This window comes from Phycodurus eques, chromosome 4 (assembly GCF_024500275.1).
Source record: "Phycodurus eques isolate BA_2022a chromosome 4, UOR_Pequ_1.1, whole genome shotgun sequence".
NCBI classification, from domain to species: Eukaryota; Metazoa; Chordata; class Actinopteri; order Syngnathiformes; family Syngnathidae; genus Phycodurus; species Phycodurus eques.
In genome coordinates, this window is record NC_084528.1 from 5,909,899 (window position 1) to 5,936,162 (window position 26,264).

Sequence of the window (26,264 nt, forward strand, 5' to 3'; positions counted from 1 at the left end):
GAGCAGTGATTTCCAACCTTTATGGAGCCAAGGAACATATTTTACAGTTGAAAAATGTCACGGCACACCAACAAACAAAAATGTCGCAAAAGGTGGATACATTAATTACTGTATTTACTTCCTGCCATCTATTAGAAGACCATTCATTTGTTCTGTCTGTCACGATGGCTCACTGGCATAAATAGAGGAACAAAGATACATTATTTATTGTAATAAAATTATATACAGTAAATGAATAGGTCATTTAAATCGACACATTCCTCCATCATGGTCCTTACGTTATTTCTTGTACACCTAATAATGTCCCTTCTGTGTTTGCACAAAATGTAATATTGTTTCAAAAATGATGTATCCTTTAAAACACACACACACACACAGATAGAGACACACACAAAATGGGATTAGTGACTGAAACTTTATTCTGTTCACTGTTAGCAGAATCCCATACAGTATAAGGAATGTTCTGTATTACAGACAAAAATGCTGATGACGAAAGACAATAGTAATAAAAAAGGAATCTTTCTGCACATTCCATGAATTACGTTTTTTTAGTTAGTTTTGTTGGACATTCAGGATTTTTATTTTAAAACGTCATTCAGAACTGGAGGTAATTCAACAATTTTTTTTAATTAAAAACACCAACCACATTAGTAGGAAGATGCCAAAGATATTACATACACATCAAAGTACAATATGACTACATTTCTGAAATGTGACATAACTAAAACATTTTATAGTATGTTATAGTACCATTAACAACTACACTTGGACCATGTTACCCATCTTATTTGTTTACATAGCATCTCCAATATATAGTAATAATAGAATCTGTTAAAAACTTGTTCTAATAGGTGGAAAATTAAGCCACATTGTGTATTCATCTATCAGACATGTATACACTTGATAAAAACTACGACAATACAGACAATGGTAGGTTGGCTTTGTTGATGCATCACCTTTTTCCATCACTTGCCTTTATATTTGCAGCTTTGAGTTTTTTCCTTTTTTTTTTTAGCAGTTTTCTCCTGTCTGAAAGATGATAAAAACAGTTAACGAACACTTATGACTATGACTATTCAACATTTTATTAAATTTTTCCTTCCATTCATCCATTTTCTATACTACTTGTCCTCATTAGGGTCATGGGTGAGCTGGAGCTGAAACCACAATCTGCACGAGAGGCAGGGTACACCACAGACTCGTCACCCCTCAATTGCAAGGCACAAACATATAAACAACCATTCACACTACTGGTAAATGTGTATGTTTTTTTTTTTTTTTTTTATAGCTCAAATGTTTATAGTGCTGACCCTTCTTCGGAATTTCTGCAAATTCCTCAGGTATACAATAGTTCTGTCCATCACTGCACGTGGTACGTCCTACTAGAGCAGCTCCAATTACCGGAGACAAATTCCTTGTGTGTTTTTTGGACATACTTGGCAAATAAAGATGATTCTAAAGATTCCGATTCTGATTCTGGTTGGTTTTACTGCGTGACATGCTCCTAGGCGGCACGGTAGTTGACTGGTTAGAGCGTCTACCTCACAGTTCTGAGGACCGGGGTTCAATCCCCGGCCCCGCCTGTGTGGAGTTACATGTTCTCCGTGTGCCTGCGTGGGTTTTCTCCGGGCACTCCGGTTTCCTCCCACATCCCAAAGACATGCATTGTAGGTTAATTAACAACTCTCAATTGCCCGTAGGGGTGAATGGTTGTTTACTTATATGTGCCCTGCGATTGTCTGGCAAGCAGTTCAGGGTGTGCCCCGCCTCCTACCCGATGATAGCTGGAATAGGCTCCAGCGCTCCCGCGACCCCTGTGAGGATAAGTGGCTCAGATAATGGATGGATGGATGTTCTTCTATTGGTTAATGTCATTCTGATTCTGTATTACAGTTTATTTTCTCTTACCGATTCAGTCTTCCTTTTTGGCTTTTTCTTTCTCCATATCCTGATGGCACTCTGCTTCAGACACTACTACACAGGCACAAACACACACACATACACATAGGGAAATGCAATTGACTACTTTTTTAATCACATTAATCACACATTTGAATTTTGATTAATCGTGATTAATCACGTGCCAAATATACCACACGTACACTATATTGCCAAAAGTATTCGCTCACCTGCCTTGACTCACATATAAGTTTAAGTGATATCCTATTCTAAATCCATATAGTTTAACCCTTTTAAAACCACGGGGATCACCGGTGACACCGCGACGCATGTGTATTTCAAATGACCGTAACTACGTCCTTGCTATGTCGTGCAATTTTAATCATTCAAACTGCCCCTGTAAGCTCTGAAACTAATAAATATATCTATTATTATGGTGCTAAAAGGGTTAATATAATGTGGGTCTACCCTTGGCAGCTGTAACCGCTTCAATTCTTGTGGGATGGGGTTCAGCAAGGTTTAGGAGTGAGTTTACGGGAATTTTTGCCCATTCTTCCAGGAGCATATTTTGTGAGGTCACATTCTGATGTTGGACGAGAAGACCTGGCTCACTGTCCACTCAAAATCAACCCAAAGGTGTTCTATCAGGTTGAGGGGAGGACTCTGTGCAGGAGAGTCAAGTTCAACCATACCAAATTCTCTCATCCATGTCTTTATGGACCTTGCTTTGTGCAGTAGTGCGCAGACATGTTGGAACAGGAAGGGGTAATGACACTGTTTGACAGTCCAAAATCTCTTGGTATGCTGAAGCATTCACAGTTCCCTTCACTGGAGCTAATATTTTGGGCATTTCCAACTTTGTGGTAACAGTTTGGAAATGTGTATCAGTGGACAAATCAAGGTTCATAAAGACATGGATGACAGGGTCTGGTGTGGATGAACATGACTGGCCTGCACAATCCTGACCTCAACCCTACAGAACACTTTTGGAGTAATTAGAGCGGAGACTGAGAGCCAGGCTTTCTCGTCCAACGTCAGTGTGTAACCCCACAAATGCGCTTCTGGAAAAATGGTTACTAATTCCCATAAACACACTCCTAAACCTTGTGTTAAGGGTGGCCAGTTGTCGGGGGCACTCGCTGGGGCGCCTGTGTGGGGCCGGCGGACCGCCCTGGGTCCCTCGGTGTGGGACGTGTCCCGTCCACCGGGCTGCTCTGGGGTGGATCCCTGCCCCTCGATTGATTGGGTGGGGTCCTCATCCTCCGCGGTCCGTGCACAGCAATTACAGGACACTTCTGTCAGTCGTTGTGAATGTAAAACAGTGTCAATTCACTTGCATGGGGTCCGCAGGCACATACCCCTGGGACTCTTTCACTGCGTGTAGGGCCACTCACTTATTGCGACAAATAACTCATGAATATGCAAAATGTTTTTGGGATGTGGCAGGAAAGCGGAATACCTGGAGAAAACCCACGCAGGAACAGGGACAACATGCAAACTCCACATAGTCGAGGCCAGATTTGAACTCGGGTCCTCAGAACTGTGCGGCAGATGTGCTAACCAGTCAACCACCATGCCGAGTTATTTTGTAACTATTGTAAGTTTCCAATCTTATAGAAAGGCAATGACACACGGGTTTCCTCAAGAGTCAGTTCTTGGATCCCTTTTGTTCAGCCTGTATATGCTACCTTTGAGTCAAATTCTTCAGAACTTGACTGTTGACTATCTTAGCTATGTAGATGACACACAGTTATTTATATCTAGCAGTGTCTCCAGATGACTACAGTTCAATTGAGGTGTTGTGTCACTGTCTAAAACAAATAACTGGATGAATCACAATTTCCTTAATTTAAACCACAACAAAACCAAGCTAATGGTTTTTGGCAGTAGAGAGCATCACTGTTAGTAAATACCTGGAGTCACACTCTTTAAAAACCAAAGACCAAGTCCGAAACCTTGGTGTGCTGACAGATTTCGAGCTGACTTTCGTGATTCATATCAATTCTATTACTAAAACAGCCTCCACCAGCTGAAGAACATATCCAGAGTGAAGGGTTGCATGTTCCAACCAGACCAGGAGGAGGTCATATATGATTTTATCTCCAGTAGACTGGACTATTGTTGTGGTCTTCTGACTGGACTCCTGCAAAAGAGCATTAAACAACTGCAGTTCATTCAGAACGCTGCAGCTCGGGTTCTGACCAGAACAAAGTCATCACAGCACATTACTCCAATTCTAAAGCCTCTACACTGGTTCTTAGTCAGCTATAGAATAGAATTTAAAGTTCTGCTAATGCTCTATAAATCACTAAATGGTTTAGGTCCTGAATACATTAAAGAAATGCTCATGGGACATAAACCCAGCAGGGTTCTGAGATAGTGGAGCCCAGAGTCCAAAGCAAACATGGTGAAGCAGCATTTAGCTATTATGCAGCACACAAATGGAAAAAAGTTGCTAACAGAAGTGAAATCAATTGCAATGTTTTTAAGTCCAGGTTAAAAACAATTCTTTTTTTGTCATGCTTACGATTAAGCATTTTAGAGCATTTCCACTTTTAAATGGTCTTTCTTGCACTGAATGTTTTTAGTAATTTTAGTAAACTGTCTTTTGATTTTCTTTGCTTTCTTTTTAAATGTCTTTTTGCTCTTTGTTGTTAAATGCTTTTAATCATGTAAAGCACATTGAGTTATACCTTGTGTATGAAATGCGCTGTATGAATACATTTACCTTGCCTAACATGGAGAACGTAGCTGGGGACACATCAGAAGCTTTTATACGGTTGCATGGCAAATCTATTCTAAACTCTAAAATGAGCCAAAAAAATAAATAAATAAGAACAAGGAACGTGCCTCTCTCAAACCCAGCAGTGAAAAAGACAAAGGTAAAGGTAAGTATAGAGATTTTACAGCTTTATCAAGTTGTAAAATCAGCTAAATACTCTTTAAATTTCTTTCCCCACCTGTACGATAATAATTCTCGTGCCTGGTTGGGATCTGGTTTGTCTTGTTGAGCATTTGTCTTATGTAATGTGAAGAACCAGGAACTATTGTAAATGGTGCACAGTGAAACTTGCGTGGCTGAGTCTGTTGTGGTGACAAAATGCTACCACAGTAAACTCACTCAAGTATTACATTTTGTTTGCGCGTGTGTGTGCATGCGCGCATGTGTTTTTGTGTGCCTGCATCCCTACGTGCATATGTGTGTGTTCACAGACTAACGAGGTGTTGTCTGCTGGAAACAATGTACTCCAGACAGGACCATGTGCAATGGATTGTTGGACTTCACTTCAAAGAGAGGTAAACAATTCATTGTGTGTTTTTGGTTGCTAGCCAACTGTGTGTTGGATATCTGCATGGTAACAGTTATCAAAGCTTTGGCATAATGAATGCCAATCTTAATGTTTACATGCTAGATAAGGGACTTTTCCCATTAGTTGTTTGTCTGCATGTAAACAAGCTCTAATATGTTTGGTCTTATTCATTAGCTGTCTAAATGTGTTGGACAGGTCCAGTGCCCAACTTTGCGTGGATTAGTCGGTTATTTCAGCCAGCCATAATGTTGCACTGTTTGGAAGTCTTTCCAAAAAGCTTGTCAGAATTTGTCAGTCATTCATTATTTAACAGGTTGAGATGTGGTATGACACCTTGACAACCAAGTTACCATGGTAGGTTTGACAGATAATACCTGTATAACGCTGCGTTAAATCAAGTTCTGTAAAATTATAGCTGTCATCATCAACTAAATGTTTTACCTCAAGAGAACATGGAAAAACAAAAACAATAATGTCACCTACCACACACTTCACTTCACTTATTGATTGTCAAACCATTGTTAAGGGGAATATGTCAATAGTAATTCCATCGAAAATTAAGTAGTAGAAGCAAAAGTAAAAAGCTTTTCGCTGAGTCATATATTAATTAGCAGGCTACTTCCTGGTTTATGACGATGACTTAAAACATTTGTAACTGACGGACAGAATTCTGGGGTGGAGTTCAATTGTTCCAAACAGCAAAAAGTGAAAATCTGTCTGCATTTCTATTACGTACACCTATTCTTCTTGCTTGGCACATGTGCCACCCCTCCATTTCATGAATATTGTTTTTTTTTTAACCCATCAAACCAACAAACAGTAATCTAACAAATATTTCTTGACTTTGTGTTTGGCGGCGTTAAATAAAAGAGCACCAGCAAGGTGTTCTGTCAGTTTATACCTTGAGTTGAGGGTTCAGAAACTTGCTCAGCAGCAGTGACTGGTGAATTGGCCTCAATTTCTTTTTGTGTAGGCCTGGGTACAGGAACTTCAACGGCACAATCAATCGCCACAGAAGATGAAGAGGCTCCAAAAGCTGGTGGAACTTCTGAGGCTTCCTTTGATGATGTTTTTAAAAGCAATGTTGAAGTTACTGGAACCTCCAGGACTACCAAGGCAGGCTCCTGAGGAGCGGTCGATTCTGCAGGACACGAGGGTTCTGCTTGTGGAACAGTTTCTGAAGGCATCACAAGAGCTTCTTTGGACTCTTCAACAGCTAATGTATACTCAGCTTGTGTCTCATCTGTAACTGGAACTAAAGGAAGCATCTCCGGAATCGTCGCCACTGCAATCCCTGTATCTATGGTAGCTTCTTTTACCTCAGAGGATTTAGCAGTGATTGGATCTTCTACTGAAGCATCACCTGGTGTAGCTCCAGCTGGTGGTTCAACTTCATTGATTGCAGCCTCAGTTGAAGCAGGAGATTCATTTACCTCAGAGGATTTAGCAGTGATTCGATCTTCTACTGAACCATCACCTGGTGTAGCTCCAGCTGGTGGTTCAACTTCATTGATTGCAGCTTCAGTTGAAGCAGGAGATTCAGGCCTTACTAAAGGTGGAAGCAGGGGAGAATTTTCAGTTGCTGTCTCTAAACAAGGGGCCACCTCATCAGGGACATCAGCTACTGCTTCCTGTGTATCTGCTACCACAGGTTCAACAACAGGATTGGCAACTTCAGGAGAGGCCCCAGCTGGGACAGCAGATGCCTGTTCTACAACAGCAGGAACCTTAGCATACACAGGTTCAACATCTACAGTAGGTCTATCAGCCTTCATTTCTTCTACAACTGAGACCTCACCCTTAATCACATCATCATCTTCTGGGACAGGAACAATTGTCTTACAAGTTTCAATATTTTCTTCAGCAGGGACCTCTGCTTGCCTAATTTCACTATCTCCCATGGCAGGGATCTCCTCCTCGGAAAGTGGTTTGGCCATCAAAGGGTCCAAGGCTTCTGCAGCAACATCAGCAAATGTTGAGTCACCGGAGGCCTTTGATGAACAAGAAGCTGAACCAGGTTCTTCAACACTGACAGGATCTGGTTGTGGTTCAAGATCAGTCAAAATGTCTTCACCAGAGCCAAGATCCTCTTGGGCTTCCATTACCACTAACACTGCCTCTGCCCCATCATCAGCTTCCTGCTGAAGATCATCTGCCAAGTCACTTACAGGCAATTGCATTTTGTCCTCAATGGTCTCTGCAATGATGCCGTTCTGAACAGCTGCCAACAGACAAGAAAAGGCATAATGATTTATAGCTGAGGCGAATAGATAATCATAGTTACAAATCCAATGTAAATCTCAGACATGAAAAAACACCTAAGGCATGAAAAAAAAAAAGGTGACAAAAAAAAAAACATTGTATGGGGGTCTGGGGGGATTCTCCAGGCCTCCGCAGAGATTTATTTTTTATTTTAACATACATTAAGCAATCTAGAAGACTGAAGAGGACAATAAGGCAAACACATTTTCTTCACGCAGAAAAACATTTATTTACACCGCTCAAGTGCATGTTGATGTACAAATTTAAGATTAAAATGAAATCTGCCTAATTTCTTTGCTTATTTTTGTTCTGGCCTCCAACTTGACCCAGGCCCATCTCCATCTGCACCTGATGCCTGCTTCAAGCTGTGCCACATGAATAGCCTCCTCTTCTTTAAGCACTCATTCTGGAAAAGAATTGACTAAAATCATTATCTTTTTGACTTCATTTTTCACTATTACCAACTTCAAAGGCTAATCCCAAATGTATCCTCCAGGAAAATATTAAGTACAATATTTTTCTGTTTTTATTGGCCATTTCTGAATTTGAAATTAGATCGTTCTGTGTTGTGACATAATCCCTAACATCGCTCCGTCGCTTAATACCCCTCCCCCAGGAAAAACGCATCGGAGCTATAAGATTCACATAAATGTCCGATTTTGAGTTCAAAACGACGAATTTCGCCGAAAGGCGACTGATTTGCATGTATGAAATCTTTAAAAACATGGCAACACATCAATCCATTCTTCACACAGCAATTATGTTACATGATAATTCAGAGAAACATTTGCGGACAGGGGAGGGAAAATGACTTTGTTTAATGGTGCAAATGTGTTTAGGAACCAAAAACAAAATCCTGGGACCTGATCCTGCATTAATCAATCCTGCTCTAAATGCTAGAGGACTCTGCATCTTTTTGCACAATTGTCCCAAAAAAAAAAAAAAAAAAAAAATACATTTGTACCGGCATTACCATCCATCCATCCATCCATTTTCTGAGCCGCTTCTCCTCACTGGGGTCACGGGCATGCTGGAGCCTATCCCAGCTATCATCGGGCAGGAGGCGGGGTACACCCTGAACTGGTTGCCAGCCAATCGCAGGGCACATAGGAACAAACAACCATTCGTGCTCACAGTCATGCCTACGGGCAATTTTAGAGTCTCCAATTAATGCATGTTTTTGGGATGTGGGAGGAAACCGGAGTGCCCGGAGAAAAACCACGCAGGCACGGGGAGAACATGCGGAGCCGGGGATTGAACCCGGGTCCTCAGAACTGTGAGGCTGACGCTCTAACCAGTCGGCCACCGTGCCGCCCCGGCATTATCAGATAACTAGCAATCCTTTATTTCTCAGTGACTGTTTTTTGTCAATGTCTTTATGTCTCCAAAGTGTTCTCTGTCAATTGACTGTCTGTTGTCGTACGAGAGCGGCTCCAACTACCGGAGACAAATTCCTTGTGTGTTTTTTGGACATACTTGGCAAATAAAGATGATTCTGATGATAAAGATTCTGATTATGGTCTGTGACTATCTGTATTCTACTACTTATACTTTTTGGGGTCATGGTCGAGCTGGGGTCTATTGCAGCTGACTTTTGAGAAGAGGGGATGGTACACACAGCACTAGATAATTGCAGGACACATATAGACAAAGCATTGAAACTCACATTCCCACCGTGACCTATGGACAATGTAGTCGTCCATTAACTGAAGATGAATGATTTTTGAGTTTGGGAGGAAGCCCATACAAACACAAACAACATGCGAACTCCTGGCCTGCGGCGAGATTCAAACCCATCTCCTTTTGACGACACGGCAGATGCTGGCTCGTCTTTTTTTTTTAATTATACACATATAAAATAAAAAAATACACTGGGATTATGGTTAAAATCTTAATTGACGACAGGAAATTTTAAGTAAACAATGAGTAAACTTTTGAGCGGCTCTAATTACCGGAGACAAATTCCTTGTGTGTTTTTTAGACAAATAAAGACGATTCTGATCTGATTCTGATTCTGATGAGCCACAAAGAATGGCTGAAACAAAATTTTCATTTCCTGAGTCTAAAGTGAGACTTGAGAGAGTTGAGACTGAGTTGAATCCTGGAGGCTCGGCGAGGCACGCTCAGAGGAAATAAATCACATCTGACAATAACTTTTCTGAGACACACCCCACCTTAACTCACATCTACTGACTTGAATTGTGTGTCGACAAAACGTTAGCCTTGGGGCAAAAGTACAGTACACGAGCAAACAAAGCGTGCACAGATTTTTCAAGTCAAATCTCAGGAGCAATAACCTAAAGTAAATCCATGAAGGTTTCATAAGAGCCTAGCCTGTTTGACTTTCTCAAAGATTACCCCCAAACAGGACAAATCAGAATGCATCTGCTCACTGAATGGCTGAAAGGTTTCGACTCAGCAGCTGCATGATTGTATTAGTGGGTCTGAAATGGTGTAAAGAGCCAAGAGTTGATAGGTGGAAAGGAATGTGATAGCCTGCTTTCTCAAATCAGGCCGCCTTCACACGAACACAAACATTTGCAAAAGGCATATTTTTCCAAGCATTTTTTGGTCCGCCCACAAACAAAATGTGATGCCAAATAAAATAAATGTTATGATCTTGAAAGCAATTATATTTGGGTGCTAAAATTAGCATGGTTTGTGTGTGTGTGTGTGCGTGAGCGTGTGTGTGCATACGCAAGTGTGTGTGTATATATTTGTGTGTGTGTTTGCTTTTTGTCCATTGTTATTGTGCCTTCTCTGTAAATGGGTTTGATTGGCCAAAACCTTCTACAGAGAAGATAGCAGAACTGTCTGGTGATGGAGTAGCCACTGCAAAAGAGACAGACTGGCAACCAAACCTCCATCATTAAGTCATTTTCTCACAAGCATGTGTAAAAGGTTTGGATGGGTTGTCTTTGAACAATTTAGCAATCTATAATGGTTAGTCTGCAAGGCTGTGCATCTCAGCTGCAGTTTAGCTCAAGCCGCCATTGAGTCTCCCTTCCGAGCAGTTTGCCTCACGTAACCTTTTTTCAACTAAAACTGCACACATTGAAATTACAGCAGTAGAGAAGACTTACTGTGACACCCCACATGCCATTTAGCCTGTTTTCTCAATCACTCTGCCGTGGTCAAATGACATAGAAGGGTTTGTTTACTCGTGGTGCCATCAGAGAAACTTAGACTTTTGCCAACTGAAAGAACATGTGATGGCATGGTGAATTGGGAAGCCTCTGTGTTGCAGCCACTTGGCGCCAGAACGTCTCTCCTTGTTCCCTTACGTTGGCCCTTGAGTTTTTGGTATATGCTCTGCCTTTCGATAGTTTGTGTTGATCATTGTGTTTAGTACATTGTGATTTTGCACTTGGATACTTCTCTCTTTCTGCAATTGAGTCCTTCTTCCTGCCGACAAATACCAATGGAAAATGAAAGCACTCCGTAGCACACTATTCTAGAAGTTGAACTTTTGGTCGGATGGTGAGCTCTCTCATTTTCACATGGACGTGGTCAGTGAGTAACAAAATCGACTATGTTATGCTTTCAACGGTGTCGCTAGAATAAGCTGGCAAACTCAGGCTCAAGTGAATTTTGCTGTTTTTGGCTACATCAAAATCATGGTACTCAGTATTAAAGAGTAGAGCAACATTTTTTTGAACAGGGGTTAAGAGTATAACAGCATTTGTAATTTAAGCAGATTTTTGTTCTTTTTGAATTTCGAAATATATTATCTTTAATATAAATGACTGGATACCACAAGACACTGCAACTTTGGATAGAACTTAGATATGTATTGAAACGGAGTGTCTGCATACATGGATGACCCGCGTGTCAACATGATTTGTCTGCCAATGATGACAGAGGTGGCAGTCAAAACAGTGACATGGTCGGGAGGAGGCAGACATGGAGTCCAGGGAGTAGATGGGACCACTGGCGACTGAGATAGCACACAATGTGTTTGTATAAGTCGCATGAAACAAGCACCGTTTCGGAAAAGAGTATACCAACTGTTCTCATTTGTATTTTGTAAGCCTATTAAAGAAATGAGCTACAGGTGCTTGAAAAAATGAATGCATTAACACTGACATCACAAAGGGATATTCGGCCTTTGGGTGAAGTTTCAAGGTGAACCTAAAACGCACTTTAACTTTTGAGGGACACTTCATTTGACCTTCTCTATACTTTTGAATGCATATGGCAAATTTTTAAGTGTTTCTGTATTTTTTGCACAACTTTCTGTTCTCTAACAAGGAGCTGAACGGCAAAATTCACCAAACAGCTGTTTGAGTCACGAATGGACCAATGAATTTCCTGGTTAAACGAGAATAGGTATTTAAACACGTCCTCTTTCACATTTTGACATTGTGAGACCAAGATGACATCTAACAATTGATCAACGGTACCTCACCATTGAGGGAAGTTGCCACTGAGCTTAGAGTGTCATCGGTAGGGGGCAACAGTGAGACTGGAAGAGTCACAGAAAGGCATAGAAGTTGACATGCTTGGAAAATGTAATGGCTCAAACCCCTGTTGTATAGTACATAGTATTACTGTATTTTTTTGCTCATTTTTTAAATTTAGGCCGGTAGGAATCCAACTTTTACACAGTGCCAACTGGATTTGTGCATTCACAATAAAAAGGAATATTGACTAACAATAGCTGGGATTGTCATGCATGTATGTGTGGAGGTTTTGTCAGCGCTAAGCTGTGCCTGGTATGACATTATAGCTATGTGACTGTAGGTTTGACCCATGAATGGACAATCATGGTGATGTGGACTCCCTTGATGGGCATGGGCACAGCCCTGTAAATGCGCCAAAAACAACAACTAAATAAACAGAGGCAGTTACTCTGCATTCTTTTATTCCAGTAAAGAGCATACCTAAATGTTGAGACACAACAACTGGAAGCGTTATTCCACACAGAGGAATGTACCTCAGCGCACATTCTTTCACAAGGAGCTATCCTGACATTTTTTTTTTCTATAAGTTCGTTAGAAACACATCTTGTTTTGATGCAGTGCAAATTCTACACCGCAATAATCAACAATTTGTTGTTTTAATGTTCCGTTATATGAAATTGTTAGATTGTGCTGGTATATGTTATGTTCAACAAGCATATTATTTGGACTTACAATGTAACAAATGTTCAATTACAATTACCACCAGTACAAAAAAATTAAAAATAAATAACATAGACACACGAATGTCCATTTATCAACCATAAAATTACCGAGAGTTCATTGTTTACCGTATCATCACCGAGAAAGCACACGGTGTACCAGAGCAGTCGGGAAAAGACCCCCCCCCCCAACAAAGATTCACTAAAGGAAAATATTCACTTTTCCACATGTATAGATAGTTGTTGATGTCTAAATGAAAAGTAACTCACAACTTACCCAGTGTGCCTCCATTGCTCTCTTCTGGCTTGGTACCAGGTTTTTTTTCTTGATCTACAGTCTGAGCACTGGATGAGGAGCAGCCCATGTTTGCGGAATTAAAACACACTTCAACTAAAAATTATGAATCTATGACTCAAGCAAATCACGCTTGACAAATATGGAGAGTTTGTAGCTGTGATCACATGCACAGCTACACTCCGTGTGTGTCTGTGTGACCATGAGTGGCCTGCTGTCCCCGAAACATCTGTTGTTCACTGTTCCCTGTCAACCTCATGCACACGCTCACATTGTTCTCAAAAAGGAGGAGGAGTGGAGGGTGGGGATTGGAGAGGAGAAACCTGTATGGATTGTGTGTCCTCCCCTTCCTCACCTCTGTTTCCTCCCCTTCCACCACTACAAGGAATCACCACCTTGTGGTAATATGTATGGTAGCATGTGAGCAAAGAGAGTGACTGCAAAGGGCTTCAATGCAGTTGTGGCTTTTGCCACCATGTGATATATAAAGAGTTTGTCAATTAACTGTACAAAGACTTTTATTTTTTTTTGTTACACGACAAGAAGATCTATTAAACATATATCATAGCATTGCAATTGATGGGGTATGGGAAGCTTGACTCTGCACTGACGACTGCCGCAGGATAAATGAGGGACTCGAACATCAAATTGAGTCTTTCACTTTTTCACAAGTTGATTCTTCAAATCATGTTCAACCTATACTTAATTGAATACACTACAAAGACAATATATTTAATGTTCAAACTGATAAACTTTGTTTTTAGCAAATAATCATTAACTTGGAATTCTATGGCTGCAACATGTTCCAAAAAAGCTGGCACAGGTGGCAAAAAAGACTGAGAAAGTTGAGGAATGCTCATCAAACAGCTGTTTGGAACATCCCACAGGTGAACAGGCTAATTGGGAACAGGTGGGTGCCATGATTGGGTATAAAAGGAGCTTCCCTGAATTGCTCAGTCATTCACAAGCAAAGATGGGGCGAGGTTCACCTCTTTGTGAACAAGTGCGTGAGAAAAAACAGTTTAAGGACAATGTTCCTCAACGTACAATTACAAGGAATTTAGGGATTTCATCATCTACGGTCCATAATATCATCAAAAGGTCCGAGAATCTGGAGAAATCACTGTACGTAAGTGGCAAGGCCGAAAACCAACATTGAATGCCCGTGAGCTTCGATCCCTCAGGCGGCACTGCATCAAAAACTGACATCATTGTGTAAAGGATATCACCACATGGGCTCAGGAACACTTCAGAAAAGAAATGTCAGTAAATACAGTTCGTTGCTACATCAGTAAGTGTAACTTGAAACTCTACTATGCAGAACAAAAGGCCCTTTATCAACAACACCCAGAAACGCCGCCAGCTTCTCTGGGCCCGAACTCATCTAAGACGGACTGATGAAAAGTGGAAACGTGTTCTGTGGTCCGACGAGTCCACATTTCAAATTGTTTTTGGAAATTGTGGACGTCGTGTCCTCCGGGCCAAAGAGGAAAAGAACCATCCGGACTGTTATGGACGCAAAGTTCAAAAGCCAGCATCTGTGATGGTATGGGGCTGTGTTAGTGCCAATGGCATGGGTAACTTACACATCTGTGAAGGATGTGTAAGTTACATTAATGCTGAAAGGTACATACAGGTTTTGGAGAAACATATGCTGCCATCCAAGCAACGTCTTTTTCATGGACGCCCCTGCTTATTTCAACAAGACAATTCCAAACCACATTCTGCACATGTTACAACACTGTGGCTTCTTAGTAAAAGAGTGCAGGTACTAGACTGGCCTGCCTGCAGTCCAGACCTGTCTCCCATTGAAAATCTGTGGCGCATTATGAAGTGTAAAATAAATGCAGCCCTATGGGTGGCACAAGTCAGTGCAAACTGTAGGCCGGTCCCAAGCCCGGATAAATGCAGAGGGTTGCGTCAGGAAGGGCATCCGGCTTAAAACCTTGCCAAACAAATATGAGCGTTCATCCAAAGAATTCCATACCGGATCGGTCGTGGCCCGGGTTAACAACGTCCGCCAAAGGCGCCGTCAACCTGCGGGGCGCCGTTGGAAATTCAGCTACTGTGGGTCGAAGTCAAAGAAGAAGAAGAGGTGGAAAGCGGGTTCTTCGGCAGAAAGAGAAGAGGAAAACACAGAGCCTAGAACTGAATGTGGGGACTTTGAATGTTGGGACTATGACAGGAATATCTCGGGAGTTGGTTGACATGATGATTAGAAGAAAGGTTGATATATTGTGTGTCCAGGAGACCAGGTGGAAAGGCAGTAAGGCTAGAAGTTTAGGGGCAGGGTTTAAATTATTTTACCATGGTGTAGATGGGAAGAGAAATGGAGTCGGGTTTATTTTAAAAGAAGAGTTGGCTAAGAATGTCTTGGAGGTGAAAAGAGTATCAGATCGAGTGATGAGGCTGAAACCTGAAATTGAGGGTGTTATGTATAATGTGATTAGTGGCTATGCCCCACAGGTAGGATGTGACCTAGAGGTGAAAGAGAAATTCTGGAAGGAGCTAGATGATGTAGTTCTGAGCATCCCAGACAGAGAGAGAGTCGTAATTGGTGCAGATTGTAATGGACATGTTGGTGAAGGTAATAGGGGTGATGAAGAAGTGATGGGTAAGTACGGCATCCAGGAAAGGAACTTGGAGGGAAAGATGGTGGTAGACTTTGCAACAAGGATGCAAATGGCTGTAGTGAACACCTTTTTCCAGAAGAGGCAGGAACATAGGGTGACCTACAAGAGCGGAGTTAGAAGCACACAGGTGGATTACATCTTGTGCAGACGATGTAATCTGAAGGAGGTTACCAACTGTAAGGTAGTGGTAGGGAAGAGTGTGGCTAGACAGCATAGGATGGTGGTGTGTAAGATGACTCTGGTGGTGGGGAGGAAAATTAGGAAGACAAAGGCAGAGAAGAGAACCATGTGGTGGAAGCTGAGACAGGACGAGTGTTGTGCAGCTTCAGCTTTTCGGGAAGAGGTGAGACAGGCTCTCGGTGGACGGCAGGAGCTTCCAGAAGACTGGACCACTGCAGCCAAGGTGATCAGAGAAGCAGGCAGGAGAGTACTTGGTGTATCTTCTGGCAGGAAAGGAGAGAAGGAAGGAGACTTGGTGGTGGAACCTCACAGTACAGGAAATCATACAAGGAAAAAGGTTAGCTAAGAAGAAGTGGGACACTGAGAGGACCGAGGAGAGGCGAAAGGAATACATTGAGATGCGACACAGGGCAAAGTTAGAGGTGGCAAAGGCAAAACAAGAGGCATATGATGACATGTATGGCAGGTTGGACACTAAAGAAGGGGAAAAAGGATCTATACAGGCTGGCCAGACAGAGGGATAGAGATGGGAAGGATGTGCAGCAGGTTAGGGTGATTAAGGGTAGAGATGGAAATATGTTGACTGGTGCCAGTAGTGTGCTAGATAGATGAAAAGAATACTTCGAGGAGTTGATGAATGAGGAAAATGATAGAGAAGGGAGAGTAGAAGAGGCAAATGTGGTGGACCAGGAAGTGGCAATGATTAGAAAGGGGGAAGTTAGAAAGGCATTAAAGCGGATGAAAAATGGAAAGGCAGTTGGTCCTGATGACATTCCTGTGGAGGTATGGAAGCATCTAGGAGAGGTGGCTGTGAAGTTTTTGACCAGCTTGTTCAATAGAATTCTAGTGCGTGAGAAGATGCCTGAGGAATGGAGGAAAAGCGTACTGGTGCCCATTTTTAAGAACAAAGGTGATGTGCAGAGCTGTGGGAACTATAGAGGAATAAAGTTGATGAGCCACACAATGAAGTTATGGGAAAGAGTAGTGGAGGCTAGACTCAGGACAGAAGTGAGTATTTGCGAGCAACAGTATGGTTTCATGCCTAGAAAGAGTACCACAGATGCATTATTTGCCTTGAGGATGTTGATGGAAAAGTACACAGAAGGTCAGAACGGAGCTAAATTGTGTCTTTATAGATCTAGAGAAAGCCTATGACAGAGTACCCAGAGAGGAACTGTGGTACTGCATGCGGAAGTCTGGAGTGGCAGAGAAGTATGTTAGAATAATACAGGACATGTACGAGGGCAGCAGAACAGCGGTGAGGTGTGCTGTAGGTGTGACAGAAGAATTTAAGGTGGACGTGGGACTGCATCAGGGATCAGCCCTGAGCCCCTTCCTTTTTACAGTGGTGATGGATAGGCTGACAGATGAGGTTAGACTGGAATCCCCGTGGACCATGATGTTTGCAGATGACATTGTGATCTGCAGTGAAAGCAGGGAGCAGCTGGAGGAACAGTTCGAAAGATGGAGGCATGCACTAGAAAGAAGAGGAATGAAGATTAGCCGAAGTAAAACAGAATATATGTGCATGAATGAGAGGGGTGGAGGGGGAAGAGTGAGGCTACAGGGAGAAGCGATAGTAAGGGTGGAGGACTTTAAATACTTGGGGTCAACCGTCCAGAGCAATGGTGAGTGTGGTCAGGAAGTGAAGAAACAGGTCCAAGCAGGTTGGAACGGGTGGAGGGGAAGGTGTTAAGTGTGTTATGTGACAGAAGAGTCTCTGCTAGGATGAAGGGCAAAGTTTATAAAACAGTGTTGAGGCCAGCCATGATGTACTGGATTAGAGACAAGTGTCACTGAAGAGACAACAGGAAGCAGAGCTGGAGGTGGCGGAAATGAAGATGTTGAGGTTCGCTCTCGGACTGACCAGGTTGGATAAAATTAGAAATGAGCTCATCAGAGGGACAGCCAAGGTTGGATGTTTTGGAGACAAAGTTAGAGAGAGCAGACTTCAATGGTTTGGACACGTCCAGAGGAGAAATAGTGAGTATATTGGAAGAAGGATGATGAGGATGGAGCTGCCAGGCAAGAGAGCTCGAGGAAGACCAAAGAGAAGGTTGATGGATGTCGTGAGGGAAGACATGATGGCAGTTGGTGTTCGGGAGGAGGATGCAGGAGATAGGCTTACATGGAAAAGGATGACGCGCTGTGGCGACCCCTAACGGGACAAGCCCAAAGGAAAAGAAGATTATGAAGTGTAAAATACTGTTGAACAGCTGAAGATGTACATCAAGCAAGAATGGGAAAGAATTCCACCTACAAAGCTTCAACAATTAGTGTCCTCAGTTCTCAAACGTTTGTTGAATGTTTTTAAAAGAAAAGGGGCTGTAACACAGTGGTAAACATGTCCCTTTCCCAGCTTTTTTGGAACGTGTTGCAGCCATAAAATTCAAAGTTAATGATTATTTGCTAAAAACAATCAAGTTTATCACTTTGAACATGAAATATCTTGTCTTTGGAGTGTATTCAATTAAATATAGTTTGAACATGATTTGCAAATCATTGTATTCTGTTTTTATTTATGTTTAACACAACGTCCCAACTTCATTGGAATTGGGGTTGTATTTTTGAATATGGTTTTATTTCATTTATTTATTTAGTGGTGTATTGCGGTACACTTTTTATATTCTTCTTGATAGCACTACTTTCACATGTACCATATTTTTGGGACTATAAAACGCACTTAAAATCCTTAAATGTTCTCAAAAATCGACAGTGCGCCTTACAATCCTTATAAACCTTATGTATTAATTTTTGGTTGTGCTTACTGACCTCGAACCGATACGCAAGAATCGAGTATCTTCTTGAGTAAATTGACATACAGTATGTTGATAGTGCATCTGTATAAAGTAGTGGTGGCTCTCATTTGGAGGGCAAGCCCTTTTACACAGTCCACAGACCATTGTTTAGTCATGTTGTTTAGTACTCCACCCGCCCTCCATCATCTCTTAGCGCAAAAGACTGCCTCACCTCAAATGTTGAAAAAACGGGGTCAAACAATCACTTCCTGTACCCTGTTAGATTAGCGGTTTTAAAATTCCTTACACATTCGGTAAAACAGTTTTCTCAAGCTGCTTCAGTTTAAAGCCCACAACAGACACATTGTCACATTCTGTCTTGTTATATTGTCCCCTGCTGTTTCAAATGTACCTGAAAACAGAGCTGGCAAATACAGTCACCAAATGTTGAGGTGCGTCCTAGTCTGAAACAACTGATATGCAGCATTTGTCAGGTTTATCGTAGCAGTGGACCCTGTGAGAATCGGATATCCGTGTAGCATAAAGATGTCATCCTCTAACCCTCCACCTGTTTGTCAACATGAAGCCTCTCATAAGGATCATGACAAATGTAAGCTTAATATACAGTGATTTCCAGATTGTTTAATAACTTTGAAACACAAACATTTGAAATCTCAATTTGAGTTTAATGTTAATTTTGCACTTTGTTCGCACATTCCAGCAGGGCATTTGCTTTCCGCAGAACACGAACGCAAAAAAGCGTATCCGGTACAACACGTGTGCGTTTCGACACAGCGGAACACTGACTTAATTGAAAAAACACAAATGGGTCCACATACATTTTTGCTCCTGTAACATCGAGGCCTGACAGACATCCTCACATCTTTGCCACGAGTAACTTTAGAACCGATTTGAATCATTCAAAAAGAAAAAAACTAATCCAAAGACTAAATTTTCTCATCAACAGAAAGGCAAAATTACACATAACCTTAGATTAGGATGCTGTCAAAACATGTTTTACTCAATCAGAAAGAACAGGATAAATGAAGGCCTCCTAGCCTGATCATTAGAAGAGATACGACAAACAGGAATCACATGTCAGCCCTTCACTCTTTACTCTGGGCCTTGATCGCTTGAATATGAAAGTCACACGATACACTTACATGTACACGAAGAGTAGATATAGATATCATCTTTTATCCAGTAAAGGTTCTGGTGCTTTCTAAACGCTAATATCGACAAAATCAAATGCATCAAACCATTTCCGGAATTCCTCGGACGGAGTCAGTGTGTGTTGGACTAATGAGTTACATACAGTTAGTAGGGTTATAAGTAGGTCACGCTGGTGGTACGGTGTGTGCATGTGCATTTTACAGCCTACGTGTGTGTGATGACTTTGTCTATTCAAAAACATGTGTGTTGAGAAACAACATGAGCATAAGGGTGTGGTGCACACATGGATTGTCTTCACATTAGTTTCCGATCAGAGGGATCCTGGGAATGTTGTCATGCTGTCGTAGTGGATGAGGACAGAGGAGCAGCCTGTTTGGTAGGAACACTGACACCGTCGTCATACGGCGGAAGCAGGACCTGTGCATAAATAGGAAAGGACACGCACTTTTAAATGAGAGGGATTTCCTATCATGCTTCCACAACATTCTCATGTTGCAACTGTCACAGCAACAACCAATTCGGAATGTCACTGCACACAGCACAAGCAGTATTTGCGCTACTGTACAGTAATAGTTGGGGCACATGCCCTCAAATGAGACGCAACAAACGATGCAGCACAATTCTTCACCCCTACAAACTATCCGTCTCTTTTCTTCCAGCTGTCCTGTTCACAGTCTACCTCAGCTGGCTTTGGATGAGAAATGGGGTCCACCAATTCTCTGACTTTGGAAGGTTTATTCAAAAGTGAGCATTACTACATCTGTTGTAATTGTCATGATTTGTTCTGAGCTTTGGTTTTGGGTTCCTTGTTAGTTCAGTCTCATCTCAGTCTACAATGCCATGAGACTGCTTTGGGTTCCGAAAGGTCGTAAATATTCACATCGATCAAGCTTTGGTTGGTTAATTAGCTTGAACTAAGCAAAAGCTCCAAAAAAACTATTTAACAGTCGCGCCTTTCAAGTCATGATTACAATGCTCGAATAAACGGACTCTGCTAAAGTAATCAGGACTAAAATGTGTTTCTCAACGACATCCGAACAGCCTTTTAGGTGTTGACAGTGTAAGAAAGTTGTACAATTGTAAAAGAATTGCAAACTGTGTACCCACAGCGCATGAAAGCATGGCGCCACATCTTTCTACCGTATGTGTGCCACGTGACACTCCGTGTGGAAATCAATCGGAAGCTCCAGGCCGGCATTCTACGTCCTTCCCTCACACAACATGATGACTTCATCGTTGTTGATGGAACTAACGAAGAAGATAAAAATGGGCCCTTGATGTATGGAACAAAGTTGTACATTATTCTTCATAAACACTCCTTTGACTTCCATTTTGGACATGTACTCAAGCACCAATTAGAATAGGAGAATTAACGAGGGCCTAAGGATGGCGACCAAATGCATGCTTTATTGCACATTTGAATCTGGCATGTTGACTGCGTGCGGTCAACCAACGCTGTTAGTGTGAGCCAATAGAAAACTTGATTCATGTTCACACAGGTGGCCTAACCAGGATACGGGGACAAATTCAATTTGTCCATGTGCTTTTTATATGTGACTTTTCACAAAGTGAAACAGTTCAACAGAGCACAGACGACAAGAGAGTACAATCTGATGAGAAGTGCTGTATCAATCCTGTAATACTGTAGTTGTTACTTTCCATTAACAGGTTTCATTTCACGATATTGGTATTATTGTGGTTGCAGTTTGAAGCGATGTAAAACTGTATGGACTGCATCACACTGAGGACGAATTCTATTCTATTCTAATTCTGTGACTCACCGTTGTGTCATTGGTTGTGACATAAAGCAGAATTGCAGCAGTGCCGCGACTGCACACATATCTGGAGCAGTTCCACACGCAGGCTATCAGGTAAGCCTGGCGGAAGAAAAGAGTATGATAACAGTGAACTATATCAAATCAAACCTCCTTTTGAGTTTATTCGTGAGAAACGGACATTGCGAATGACGCCAATCCTATTAAGCACAAGTGGGAGTTTTAAGGACAACACCGGCACAGAGAATACTTCTACTTTTCCACATAATGATCGCACGTGATCTCACAAAAACGCAGCAGAAACACTTCAGGATGCACGCCGATGTTTCCCAATTGTTCCCAAAGGTTGCCGGAGCCAGGAGCCTTGTAAAATGGCGACGTTCTAACAAAAAAAAAAAAAAAACGACTTGCTCTGGTAAATACTGCTTGCCGTCCGGGGAACCCACTTTCATACATAAAACGACATAGCATGACGTGACATTTTTGTTTCTATTTCTTGTCGTTTCCGTGTTCGTCAGTCTCGGATGCTTCTTTGATGGGCTACCATTCTTGGGAGTCATGACTCGGGAGAAGTCGCCATTCCCCGCACACATGGAGAGTTTTGCTCATAAATATTAAAGGTGTTCACGATTGAAATTTGTCCGCCCCGACCTGTTTAGGACCCTCAAATCGGGACGAATCCACTCTTAACACATCAGACCGAGGGGCAATCAGGGTTGGCACTTGGCTTTACACGATCAGGATTTTGGGAGCCGATCAGCGAGTCTAAAAAACAGATAAGCGTGCATACTGTCATTCTTGCCATAACGCTCACAAAGCGAGCGCATTGGTCACGTGATAGCGCCAGGCTGACAATCTCTGTTCTAGATCATCCTGAATGTGTTTGATTGGGTTGAGGTCAGGGGTCTGTGTGGGCCAATCATCTATACCAAACTCTCCCAACTGACTTTACAGACCTTCCTTTGTGCACTGGGGAACAGAAAGGGTCACCCTCGAAACTGTTTCCACTTGGTTGGAAGCATAGCATTGTCCAAAATTGCGACTAGAACATCATGCTGAAAAAAAGAATCTCCTCAAATGAAAAGAACATACCTTAAAGCCCAGAATACAGCTGATGAAGATCAGCACGATGAGAACCAAGCACACAGTACTCAGGGCAGCAATCTCCTCTTTGTAAGGGAAATTGTCAGGCTAAAAGGGAGAAGAAGGTAAAGCGTGGACATATCTGAACATGTAAAAGAAATCTCATTATGAAATCACTATTACTATCACTACTATTATGTAGATTTCTTACCAATTGCTGCAGGTAATCCTGTATCGTGTTAGGATAAACCACAATGCTCACAGCAACGAGGGTGTTGAGTGCAAAGTCAAAGATCTGGTAGCAAAAAAATGGGATGATCCAGGCACCACGCATCTGGAACAGAAATTTGGATTGCAGGTTTTCGGATCAATTTGCACAAGATGCTAAATCCTAAAAATCCAACTTTGCACTAAACACATCTTAAACCTGTGTTGCAGGGAGAATGTTAATAAATGTACAATAATCTGGATTTCTTCGGTTGAGGCTGTTCATCATTAGTCTGTAAGTACAAAGCCAAATCACACTTCGGGACAAAACAAACGACTACTGTGTACCGTTGTCACTTGCGGTACTTTAACCAAGTATTAACATGTACCGGATTACGGAAATAAATATACGTTTTACCTTGTATGCACCATATGTTGCCATCCCACATATGAGTATCATCAGCAGAGAGATGGCCGAGGCAATGCACATATCTGAAGCAGAAAGACAAGGCAAACCTAATTGTATGTGGAAGAGAATGTAAAATGAATCTGCCAAATGTGGTTTAAAAAAAAGAAAAGTGGATCATATTTATTATAGGGGATGTATGGAAAACTGGGCGAGATCAGGCAGCACTAGCTCGCAGAGGATACTATGCTACAGAAACACCCACATCCCCCACAGGTGCAACGCCCCATGTATCATATCAAAGCCAAAGGGTAAGCAGAGCTGCACTGAGTTTTGTTGTCTGCACCAATGAGCGTTAGCATGTTAGCTTCTGATATATATACTTGATTGCTTGGTGAAGTTGTCAACGCCGCGGCATTTGTGTTTAGCGATATTGGATGAACTGCTGCCCCCACGAGCGAACGCTTTGTTGTCCTTATGGGCACTTGCTCCCCCCCCCCCCCTTAATCCTCCTGCAAGTAGAAGACCTTGCTCTCCTGTTCAATCCCCTTGCCCCACGTCATGGTAACAACATCCTCAATCGCCATTGAAAGAAATTCACAAATGCCAACCTAGCTCGACGTATCGTATAGCTAATGCACAAACACATGACAAAATGGAATAAATGCAAGTAAAGAGCAAAGTTTATCTTGATTTTCTACAATCTGCAGTTAAAAGAGCGCCGCAATGAATTATGGGAAGCGGCAGTAAGGACCATGATGCTTTGCACTGCCTCCAACTCCAAGACCATCACTGTGTGGCACATTGCCTAATGGTTGAGCCAGCAAATAACTCATCTTTCTCACGTCCGCAGGGGTTGACTTTCATGTCCCACAAGAAGAGGACACCCACCTTGAGTGTGTGGATGGTGACCTCAAGTGGACAAATAAATACCTGCACCTCTCTGAAGTATCACATGCTGTGTATTGCGATTATATTGCATATATGAAACTTGAAAATGTATGTAAATAATGCAGCAAGCAATTGGTTGCTAGTTTGTCTATTGCGGGTGTTTTCTGGAACGCAACTTTGGACTGAAGGTGCTTTATTTCTTTTCCCCCCACTTCATCAAACATTTACAGTAACCCGCTATTATCCTGCTATAACTTTCCTCATTCTGAATGTGAACTACGTGGATAGCTATCTCTTCAACAATATCATAGAAGGGTCGGGTTTGCACAATTAATAATTGATGACAGGCCAGCCACTGGTCAGTCCTTCTTGGCTTTCATTCTGTCTTATCACAGAACCACAGTGTGTTTATTGGATTGAAGCTCAAAAGTCCAAAAGCACTCGCTTGGCAGAAAAAAAAAATCATCAGTCAGCTTAATCCCTCAAAAGGACACTGGAATCCAAAGGCTAACAGTGGCTGTCACTGAGTCCCACCTGTCAGACTGTTCTGAGTGCACACCTGCTCCAACTGTTAAGGACGCTTTTCAAATGCTCAGCGTCGATCCACATTAAGCTTGTGTGCTGTGCTGTGCTGTGCCTTGGGCTTGGCATCACAAAAACAAACAAAATAAAACCTTGATCTTGACATCTGTGGACCTGTGCCATTCAGAATGTCTTTCAAACTGTCGGGACTAAGAGCAAAGTACTCTGAGCAACTTACTGGCGTCATCCATGACATCCAAGTCATTAGCCAACTCAGCGGTGGTCAGGTGGTACTGCTCAGGATCACCGAGCGCCGTGAGCAGGATGAGTAACACCACAGCGTTGATGAGCTTAGGGACACACAGCATATGGGCAGATAAGACTAACTATGGAGACAAGGAGGCAGGTGCAATGTGATTGGTTAGACCCAGAAAACGCCAACTCCACGACCACAAGAAATTAGAATCCACCGCTTTAACACATAAGAAACAATCAAAATGATTTTAATGTAGAACAGGGGTCTCCAACGTGGCGCCCCGTAGGAGGCATGAGTAGCCCACGGGCCTGTTCTAAATATTGCTCGCCACTGATGAGACATTGTGATTTTCTAGGAAAGTTGCAGAAGTCACCATTTGAAAATGTAAACACTGGCAAAGATTTCATTCCGAAATAGAGTGTTGCATATTGCTATTTCTCTGCTTCCTAATTATTGTGAGAAATCATTAGCATGGTCTGAAGGTTCACATAAATGAACAGAATTAATTGTTGATAATGACATATAATAATCTTTTTTTTTTTCTTTTCATTTCACAACTGGTAACCCTTCGCATGAATCAGTACCCAAGACGTAGCTCTCAGTTTCATAAAGGTTGAACACCCCTTATCGAGAAATTAGGTAGAAATTGGCCTTCTGAAAAGTACTTTCCTATGTGCTTAATAAATCTGTACAATATGAGTTTTTCTTTTTGATTTGAACTACTGAAACAAATATTAGAAACGTGAGAACAGTCAGTAAATATTGATGAATTCAACTCCAGCTCACCTGCAACCCTAATGAGGACAAGGGGTACAGACAATGGATGGATGGATGGCGAGGACAGTTCATTCCAATTTTGACAGCGCTCCCTTAAAGCAGCCCAATAGGCAGGTGTATCTTATAAAGTGTCTAGTTAGTGTATAATACCGATGTAAAAGTGCAGAAATCCAGTGAATATTTAATTGTATTTAAAGAAATAAATCAATACAATTTTTAAAAATGGTGGGTGGTGGGGGGAGGGGGCGGGGGGATTTGGTTTAGTCTGGTCAAGAACAGTTTTCCAAACAAATGACTCGTACACTGATCAGGAACGGAAAATTCAATAGGCAGCCTGTAACAAAAGCCGGCCGCTACCTGAGGAGGCCCACAATTCATGTATTTATTGGGAGGAGCTTGTTTTTCCCTCTAATTTATAATCCCACGATGGAAGGTGAGTTACATTTCATGTAAATATAAAACAGCCCATAATCACTACTTGTCATTCAATTGGATGACGGCTGATATGCGGTGCTCACCATGTACCAGACCCCCAAGATGATGGTTCCAGTGCGGACATGACAGCACAGACAGCAGTTTGTGGAGTACCATTGGTCCCACGGGGATGTCGTCATCATGTCAACCTTTCAAAACTACGTCGGCGCTCCCTCACAGCGTGGCGCCACAGTCCAGTCCAGTCCACCACTTGCACCCTGCTTGTTACCGATCTCTGCGAGCAGATGAATCGTGAAGAG

At 42.1% G+C, this 26,264-nt stretch overlaps 2 protein-coding genes across 4 annotated transcripts; both read right to left on the reverse strand.

Moving 5' to 3' along the window:
• Nucleotides 1-403: 403 nt before the first annotated feature.
• LOC133401150 (calphotin-like) lies at nt 404-13,161 on the reverse strand. Of its 2 annotated transcripts, none has more exons than XM_061673729.1 (4): nt 12,872-13,161; nt 6,112-7,431; nt 1,909-1,971; nt 404-1,029 (listed from the first exon to the last, which is right to left on the reverse strand). In XM_061673729.1, the coding sequence occupies exons 1-3, from the start codon at nt 12,957-12,959 to the stop codon at nt 1,913-1,915; spliced, it is 1,467 nt and encodes a 488-aa protein (XP_061529713.1). In that variant the 5' UTR covers nt 12,960-13,161; the 3' UTR covers nt 404-1,029; nt 1,909-1,912. The 2 variants fall into 2 exon arrangements, with proteins under 2 accessions (XP_061529713.1, XP_061529712.1); XM_061673728.1 differs by having other exon boundaries at nt 1,909-1,974.
• A 5,983-nt stretch (nt 13,162-19,144) lies between these two features.
• On the reverse strand, nt 19,145-26,229 carry LOC133401979 (lysosomal-associated transmembrane protein 4B-like). Of its 2 annotated transcripts, none has more exons than XM_061675516.1 (7): nt 26,049-26,229; nt 24,736-24,847; nt 23,097-23,170; nt 22,683-22,805; nt 22,481-22,579; nt 21,395-21,490; nt 19,145-20,030 (listed from the first exon to the last, which is right to left on the reverse strand). In XM_061675516.1, exons 1-7 carry the CDS (start codon nt 26,145-26,147, stop codon nt 19,947-19,949), a joined length of 687 nt encoding a protein of 228 aa, XP_061531500.1. In that variant the 5' UTR covers nt 26,148-26,229; the 3' UTR covers nt 19,145-19,946. The 2 variants fall into 2 exon arrangements, with proteins under 2 accessions (XP_061531500.1, XP_061531499.1); XM_061675515.1 differs by having other exon boundaries at nt 24,736-24,883.
• Nucleotides 26,230-26,264: the final 35 nt, after the last annotated feature.